The 8,413-nt window shown below is 55.3% G+C and overlaps 2 protein-coding genes across 8 annotated transcripts in view; both read left to right on the top strand.

Annotated features, from left to right (window-relative positions):
• GALT (galactose-1-phosphate uridylyltransferase) lies at positions 1–3,337 on the top strand. Of its 7 annotated transcripts, none has more exons than XM_080820459.1 (11): positions 1–159; positions 449–618; positions 844–919; positions 999–1,068; positions 1,186–1,315; positions 1,469–1,525; positions 1,671–1,793; positions 2,082–2,214; positions 2,314–2,397; positions 2,710–2,864; positions 3,155–3,337. In XM_080820459.1, the coding sequence occupies exons 1-11, from the start codon at positions 78–80 to the stop codon at positions 3,233–3,235; spliced, it is 1,161 nt and encodes a 386-aa protein (XP_080676585.1). In that variant the 5' UTR covers positions 1–77; the 3' UTR covers positions 3,236–3,337. The 7 variants fall into 7 exon arrangements, with proteins under 7 accessions (XP_080676585.1, XP_080676586.1, XP_080676591.1 ...); XM_080820460.1 differs by having other exon boundaries at positions 1,020–1,068; XM_080820462.1 differs by having other exon boundaries at positions 106–357; positions 1,020–1,068.
• Positions 3,338–4,973: 1,636 nt separating this feature from the next.
• The window catches only part of IL11RA (interleukin 11 receptor subunit alpha), a 15,880-nt gene continuing 12,440 nt past the window's right edge, over positions 4,974–8,413 (top strand). The window contains 3 exon segments of the mRNA XM_080819447.1: positions 4,974–5,041; positions 8,056–8,172; positions 8,175–8,212. Coding sequence (XP_080675573.1) covers positions 8,056–8,172; positions 8,175–8,212 — 155 coding nt within the window. The 5' untranslated portion in view covers positions 4,974–5,041.

Below are 8,413 nucleotides of genomic sequence, written 5' to 3' on the forward strand. Positions count from 1 at the left end.
GGGCGGGGCAGACCCGGAGGTGGGTGGGAGTCGGCTCTGTACAGTTCCAGACGATCCCCACCCACACAAGTGGTCTAATGTCGCGCGGCGGATCAATTCCTGAGCAGCGCCAGCAGGCGTCAGAAGCAGAGGCCACCGCCACCACCTTCCGGGCTAGCGGTAACTGCAGGAAGTCTGGGACTCGCTAGAACGCGGAGCCGAGCCCTCCCTTTGCTTAGAAAGTTATCGTCCCTTCCCCCCCACGTCGGCGCGCCCACCCCGCCAAGCTGGCGCGACTGAGTTGTGGTCCCAGGCTAATGGAAGCTGGGAAAGCTCAAGCCCGGGCCATTGGCTCCTGAGCCGGACAGGGCTGAGAGGGTGCTTCTGAGGTTGGGCCGGCTGGTGGGTGAGACCCAGGGCAGAGAGAGTCAGAGAGTTTTACCGACTGATCTTGTCTCTCTGTCCCCAGAACATCAGCATATCCGCTACAACCCGCTTCAAGATGAGTGGGTGCTGGTGTCAGCTCACCGCATGAAGCGGCCCTGGCAGGGGCAAGTAGAGCCCCCTCTCCTGACGACAGTTCCCCGCCATGACCCCCACAACCCTCTGTGTCCCGGGGCCACACGGGCCAATGGAGAGGTAAGCCTTTAGAACCTACTTCTGCAACCGGACCAGGAGTAGTAGCTCCCTCTTAGAGCTGCCCCTCACCCACAAGGGAGTAGACCTCTTTCTGTGTTAGGTCCCACCAAGTCTTTGACCCCACAGCCCATCTTCCACACCCCCTTGTAGCCTATCCAGCCCCTGAAGCCCACATGACTGGTGGGTAGGGAGCAGCAAATGCTTCTACCAAAACCTTGTCAGTAGGTGAATCCCTACTATGACGGCACCTTTGTGTTTGACAACGACTTCCCAGCGCTGCAGCCTGATGCCCCCAATCCAGGTAACCCGGCTGTAGCTGCTGTTGCTGGGGGGAGGGTGCGGAAGAGAGGCTGGACCTCTTGGGGGGACTTCTGTTGCAGACCGACACCCTTTTACCTCAGGACCCAGTGATCATCCCCTTTTCCAAGCAGAGGCTGCTCGAGGAGTTTGGTAACTATGGATTTCCTCTCTTAAACCTAGGGCTTGGACTGAGCGCTAGGGTTGGGCTCTGCTCCTAGCAACAGCTAAGTGGTATATCTCTCTCATTTCTTCTCCCATGCTACCTAGTAAGGTCATGTGCTTCCACCCCTGGTCGGATGTAACACTACCACTCATGTCGGTCCCTGAGATCCGCACTGTCATTGATGCATGGGCCTCAGTGACAGAGGAGCTGGGAGCCGGGTATCCTTGGGTGCAGGTCTGTGAGGTTGCCCCCTCCCTTGGGTGGGCAGGGAGGGGGTGACAGAGCTTTGGTGCTGGGAAGCGGTATTCCTGTTTTCAAAGGGTGTGGTCGGGAGAGGCTGATTTGGTGTGTGCCTGGCTACTAAAGCTCCCTACCTCTACCTGATAGATCTTTGAAAACAAAGGAGCTATGATGGGTTGTTCCAATCCCCATCCCCACTGCCAGGTAAGTGTGTCATGGGCTCCAGTGGATTTCTGGGCTGAGTCCAAGGCAGTATTGTGGGGAAGGGAACTGGAGGGACAGACTAAGTAATGTGGAGGCTTGGGGGTGAAGGATTTGCCAGCTCTTCTCTCCTCCTGCCCCTTGACAGGTGTGGGCCAGTAGTTTTCTGCCGGATATTGCCCAGCGTGAGGAGCGAACTCAGCGGGCCTATCAGAGTCAACATGGAGAGCCCCTGCTAATGGAATATGGCCACCAGGAGCTGCTCAGAAAGGTGGGAAAAACCCAGACCCTGTTTTCCCAAGGAACCCCTAACCTCACCCCAGAAGAGAAAGGTCTGTGAAGGAGAAGGGTAGAAGGGAAATAGCAGGAGACTTGATGGGAAGCCGTAGCAGTAATCTAAAGGAAAGAGGATGGTGGCTTACATTGGGTGGTAGTGGTGGAGGTGGTGAGAAGCCATCAGATTCTGAGTACATTTTTTCTTCTCCTATTCGCTGACAACCCCTCCCCCGTCTCACCTCTCCCCCACTTTGATAACTTCATCTCCACTTGGTCTGCCCAGGAACGTTTGGTCTTAACCAGTGAGTACTGGTTGGTACTGGTCCCCTTTTGGGCAGTGTGGCCCTTCCAGACACTGGTGCTGCCCCGTAGGCATGTGCGGCGCCTACCTGAGCTGACCCCTGCTGAGCGTGATGGTGAGTCTCCCAACTGACCCAGGGGCCACGTACAGGATGGGGATGGCTCTGGTAGGGCCAACATCTTGGCCCCAGCTGAGAGTCAGGCTCTGATTCCAGATCTAGCCTCTATCATGAAGAAGCTCTTGACCAAGTATGACAACCTTTTTGAGACGTCCTTTCCGTACTCCATGGGCTGGCATGGTAAGACTTTGAGCATCCATACCTAGCCCCAATGTCATTTCTGAGGTCCTGAGGCCAAGATTAGTGGACTGTAGCTCCCAGCAGGCTTTGAAATACTTTTTGGGGGAAGTGTCCTGAACAGGGATGCTGGGACTGAAAGTGGAACAACAAACTTGGTGAAACTATGTTTCCCAGTGTTTTCCAATGCCTGGTCTACTTACTGGCAACGAATGCTGGGAGATGTAGTTTTCAGGTACCCAACCTGGTTTGGGGGTAGGGGCTAGGCAGAAGAATTAAAAATGGGCCTCTCCAGTTTTTTCTTCTTCCTGTTAGGGGCTCCCATGGGATCAGAGGCTGGAGCCAACTGGGATCACTGGCAGCTGCATGCTCATTACTACCCTCCACTCCTGCGCTCTGCCACCATCCGGAAATTCATGGTTGGCTATGAAATGCTTGCTCAGGCCCAGAGGGACCTCACTCCTGAGCAGGTCAGATTTCAGAGCACCCTGGGTTCTTGGGATCCTTTTCTCTCCCATTTTTCCAGGGGAGCCCAACAATCATGACCCTGAAAACCTCATAACCTAGGCATTCCTAAGGACTCAAGCTGCTCAGCTCTACCTGTGGTTATTCTGGCAGTCCTTATCACCAGCCTCCTGGTCCTACAAACCTTCCCCTCAGTGTCTCCTAGGCAGTCGTTAGTACTGTTCCGCTCATACGACTCCATACCACCATTCTGGGCAGCCCTTATCCTCCCTGATTGTCCCCTGTTCCCTTCCAGGCTGCGGAGAGACTAAGGACACTTCCTGAGGTTCATTACCGCCTGGGGCAGAAGGATAGGGAGACAGCAACCATCGCCTGACCACGCTGACCACAGGGCCTTCTGCTTGAGGGAACCAGGGACTGGGGTTGGGAAGATGTGGGATCAATAAAACTAAACTGTGTTTCTCAAACTTTTAATCACATATTCTAATGACAGAGGAGTATGAACTATAATCCTCAGGGATCTGGGTTAAAGGCCGATGGCACAGCACCAGCCACAACTTTTCTTTTGCCTGCTGATACTCAAAAACTTAAGAGTACAAAAATTCCACCCCAAATCTCAACCCAAATGAAGACTCAGTGTTATATCTGGCCTATAGATTCTCGTATTTCTGGAGTAACAGAGGCATCACAGTTTAAAGAAATGTTTAAAATCCCGAGTTCTTGTCTGTGGCTAAGGCTTTGGGAAGCCCGGAGCCCCCTTTACCACCACCCCTAGGATGATACGTCAGCTCATCAGGCCTAGGCCTGAGGCTTTGGTGGGGAGCTGGTGAACAGGATCCTGGTCCCAGTGGTCAGTGGCCAGACACTGGGCTGCTGGCCAGAACCCTGGCTTTGTGAGTGGCTGCAGCTTGGCTCTGCTCCAGCCCACAGGGGCTGAAGGGGTGGGTAGGGAACGTGCACATGGCTTTGTGTCCTTGACTTGTCTAGACTTTCACGAGCAGCATATATGGGCAGGCTCTGGCCACTTGTATTGCCCATGGGCCCCAATCATTGCAGGGGAAGGAAAGCAAGAAAACAGCTTTGGCAGGAAAGGGCCTGTCAGAGTTAGGAGCCCCAGCCTGGGAAGAAGGGACCCTTGAGTCTGCTCCCTCCCCTCTGCACCTGTTCCCTTGGTAAGATTATATGAGTGTGTGGCAATAATAGGGCATGCGACCCAGGAGACCTGATGCCACCTAGTGCCTTCCAAACTTTTAGGTGAGGATAGGGCTTGTGAGTAATGCAAGGATGGCCTGAGGCTTTTCATCTTAATTCTCTTAAGGTAACAGTTCGGGAGAGGCTGTCATGCCAAGGCTAGGCAGTGATGACTTGGCCCAGGAGTACCTTGGCTGCCTGCCTCCTAGTCCTGGGGTTTTGTTTTTTGTTTTTTGTTTTTTTCTTTGAGACCCTGGAGGGGTAGGGCCTGGGACTTGGAGTGTCTGGAGGGAGCTCAGACAGACATGGTACACATCTCCCTTGAGACCCCAGTGACTGGGGAGTAGATGTGAACCCTGAATGGGGGTGGCTGGTTTCTTAAGGCATACACCTACAAACACCTGCCCCTACACCCTTGATTTGGCTGCATTTTGGAATCATTTGGGAGTTTTCAACACCGATGCCAAGGCCAGCTTCCAGAGATTCGGATTTAATTGGTTTGGAGTGTGGCTTGGCAGTTTTAAAACCACAAGGTCCAGCAAAGTTTGAAAACCATTGCCCCAAAGAAGTCCTCCTTATCTGGAGTCTGGGGCAACTTCAGCTTCTCCAGTCACCTGCCCAATGGCTCCCGAGCCACTGAACTTGCGGCTTTGTTTTTGGACTGGTGGAAGGAGGAGGGGCCTGAGAACTTCCAGTCCTGCTGTCCCAGCAGAGCAGTGCTGTAGGCGAGGACCCAGGAATCCAGCTCCACACTCTGTCCCCCAGCAGTCTCCTCAGTCCCGGACGGGACAGGAAGTGTCCGGCAGAGGTGGGGTGGAGGTGATTGGCAGTTGGAGTCTCCAATGGGCCCAGACCCCCTCCCTTTTCACCCCTGTCCTTCCATTGGTGCCTGGGCGGAGCCGCCCCCTCTGCTGGGGCCCCAGGGCGGGAGGGAGTTGAGGCCGGGGCAGAGGGCGAGGGCGGAGGGCGCAGGCGGCGGAGGCCGCAGAAGGTGAGATCTTGGCGGGCGGGGGTGGGTAGGGGGAGTGGTGGCGGCGGCGGGAGTCCCTGGGGAAGGCCTGCCAGGAGAGGGCGGGGCAGGGTAGTGAAAGATCTGAAGGGCCTGGACCGGCTGACGGACTGTCAGTGTGTGCGTGTGACTCTTAGGCTGTGTGTGACGATGTCAGCGTGTGGACCTGTAACTGAGTACCGCTTGGTGCAGCTGTCAGTTACATGACTGCGTGTGTCAGTGCGCTTGTGGTCGAGTGTGCATGCGGCTGTGCGAGTGTGGGATTATGTGTTCTGTCCATGTGCAGTTTTTGGTGAGAGACTGGGTGGTGTGTTGGTGTGTGAGAGGGCATGTCACCGCATGGGGAATGGGTTTGGGGAAGGTCTCTGTGGGGTTTAAGACTATGTGAGAGTGGGTGGCTGGGTATGTGTGCATTGTGTGACTTGAACAGTAGCAGAGCGAGAGGGAGACTTGTAGTATGTGTGTGTCCTGTGTCAGACCGTGTATTATGTGTGTGTCCTGTGTGCTGTGTTAGACTGCGTGAGAGTGGAGCTGTGTTGTATCTTGGGGACCAACTTCATTAGTCAGTGGGACTGACCTTTCTGCTTAACGCCCAGCAAAGACAGACCCATGCCAGCACACTTGTCTTCCCTTTCTTTCTGTGCCCTGGAATCCTTCTCATTGGTCTACTGCTTATTTTCTGTTTCCCTGTCTCAGTTTCCTTTTATTTCTTTTTCTCTCCTTACTACTGTCTTTCTAGAGCTGTTAGTCATCTGTGTCTCCTCCTTACAGTTTTGTCTGCCCAGGTATCTGTTGTGTATCTGCCTCTTATGTCCTCTGCATCTCTGTCTCTCTCTCTCTGTACCCTTGTGCCTAGCTCCCCTGCTCACCTTTGTCCCTTTGGGTACATGGGGGCCTGAGCGGTGATGAGATGTGGGATCTGCCATGCTAAGAGCTCCCTGAAAGAGGGGCTGAAACCATCATGAGGATTTGCTTTTAGGGAGTGCTGCGTCCCTATTCCAGGGGCAGAGTGCTAAGTGTCTGTGTGTCTGTGTGTGAGGGTATGGGTATGAGTCTGAGTGAGGGTGTCTGAGTGTGTCCATGTGACTGTGAGTGGCTATATCTGAGAGTGTGTGTCTGAGGGTAAGTGTGGGTCTTGTGTATCTGGCACCAAGGGACCAAAGGCATTTCCTGGTGCTGGGGCCCAAAGAGTGGAGGGGGAGGTGAGAAATGGCTGGAACGTCCAGGGGCAGAGGGACTGGACTCTGGGTTTTCTTTATACCTCCCAACCTGGGGCCTCCCTTCCCCTCAAAAAACAGCTAGCTATGCCCCAAGGAAATATTTGCTGGGGAGTGAAAAGAGTGGGGGCAGGAGTCTGTGTCTGATTTTTCATTTGGTTATGTCCCTGTGTGTTCAAGGGAGTGTCTTTTTGTTGACTGTGCTTAGTTGAGTCCACACATGAATGTGGCTGGGTGAAAACATAGGGAATCTCTCCCTGACAGGGATATAAGCAGCCCTCCTTTCCCTCTTGCTGGCCCTGGCTGTGCCTGTGGCTTCCTTTCCAGACTGGGGGGAGGCCTCTTCCCTTCCCAGGGCCTCGGGTGGGAGGGGGGCAAAAGGGGAGGAGGGAGGAGAAATGAGGGAGGTGGGGGCCTCGCTCAGGGCGGCTGAGCTCTAGGGCCCAGAGGGGCGGAGGAGGGAAGGGGAAGGAGGGGTTGATTCTGGGGTCCCAGAACTGAGTGGAGCTGAGACGGGTGCTGTAGCTGGTGGGAGGAAGTCCTGGAGGCCATGGACACTCAGCTACTGGGATCACCGAGGTAGGGCGGGGCTGAACAGGGTGAATGTGGCTGGGGGTGGGGGGGTGGAGTGTGAGCCACTAGACACATTCAGACCGATACACAGACATGTGGAGGCCCTTCTTCTACTCTGCTTGAGAGGGCTCAGTGCTCTTCCTCTTTTGGAGCCCTTGCTTGCCTGGGCCCTCTCCCTATGTGCTCCTCCTGTGCCCATGGCCACTACCCCACTCCCTTTCTCATCCTGCTCTTCTCCCATCCAGAATCCCTCTCTCCCAGCACTCCCACGGGCAGTGGTTATCATACACCTCCCTTGCCTTTCTAGTTCCCGCTGCCCTAGCCCAGCCCTTGTGTCCCTGAACCCCACCACCTCCCGGTTTTGATGGTTTTAATGTCAGAGCATCTTTTGGTCCTGTAGCCTCCACCCCAGGCCCCTTCCCTGCAGGCTTCTCATTCCTCTCAGCCTTCCCTCCCCTCCCCGACACCCTGTCTCCATCTCCTGGCTCCTTGCCCACCTCCAGCCTCTGGCAGCAGCCAAGGCATCTGGATCTGCTTAACTCTGCAGCCTCAGCCTGCACCCCAGCCCCAACCAGTCTCACAGGCTCGGGACCAACAAGATTCCAGAGTCAGGCCCAGATGAGTGGCCCAAGGAGCTGGGCTCAGGAGAGAAGAGGCCTGGCAGCCAGAGCAGGGCTAAGCCTCGTGGTAGGAAGACAGCGTGGGCTCAGACCCACCACGACAGCACTCCCACCCAAGTTTGATGAAGGCTGTCTCAGGTTAACCAGAGGCAGTGAGTCGCCCTGGGCCAGGTGGGGGTAGACACTGGAATTCCCAACAGCTGGGTTGGAGGAGTTAATGGGAGTGACTGAGCTGGTGCCAGCACTTGGTGCCAGGGGTGGGCGCCAAGGGTGGTGTGTGTGTGGGGGGGTACTGCTGGCATAGTCTGTCGCCTCCGGCTTTTGTTCTGGGCCTTAGGCCCAGGACTGAGATGGAGGGTGTGTGTGTGTGTGTGTGTGTGTGTGTGTATGTGTTGTGTGTTTGCATGTGTATGGGTGTATGGTGGAAAGGGGGACCTTAGATCAGATCCCTTGCTGTTTTCTGATATCCTCATCCCATTTGGGACCAGTTTTCTTCCTAGAAGTTCCCAGTTTAGAAGAGGAGGAGGCAGGCTTTAGCCTTGAATCTGGGCACGGGGGATTGCTGACCCTGTCTCTCTCTCCACAGATGAGCAGCAGCTGCTCAGGGTTGAGCAGGGTCCTGCTTGCCTTGGCTGTAGCCCTGGTGTCCGCCGCCTCCCCCTGTCCCGAGGCCTGGGGCCCCCCAGGTGAGAAGAATCCTGCTGTATGCCTCCAACTCTGACTTATGACTTGCCACCCTCCCTGTGAACCCTTTCCTTGCCTAGTCTGTGACCCCCAACCCCTGACATCCAACCAGGCAACATTCCTTCTCTGCCCTGTCTTCTGACCTCTGTCTCTAGATTATAACATGATGCTTTGAGCCAGTGACCCCACCCAGGCTTAAAAGTCTCCCGTTTACCCCGTCGTGCTCACTAAGAGGGGGCTGGGATGGGAGAGAGGGAAAG

Source organism: Martes martes (assembly GCF_963455335.1).
Source record: "Martes martes genome assembly, chromosome: 12".
NCBI lineage: Eukaryota > Metazoa > Chordata > Mammalia > Carnivora > Mustelidae > Martes > Martes martes.

Excerpts from the sequence above, each read along its gene's own strand:
- GALT (XM_080820459.1), top strand. The coding sequence starts at position 78 with ATGTCGCGCGGCGGATCAATTCCTGAGCAGCGCCAGCAGGCGTCAGAA. Across the intron at positions 1,069-1,185 it reads GAGGCTGCTCGAGGAGTTTG|TAAGGTCATGTGCTTCCACC; the intron begins GTAACTATGGAT and ends CATGCTACCTAG. Across the intron at positions 1,526-1,670 it reads ATCCCCATCCCCACTGCCAG|GTGTGGGCCAGTAGTTTTCT; the intron begins GTAAGTGTGTCA and ends GCCCCTTGACAG.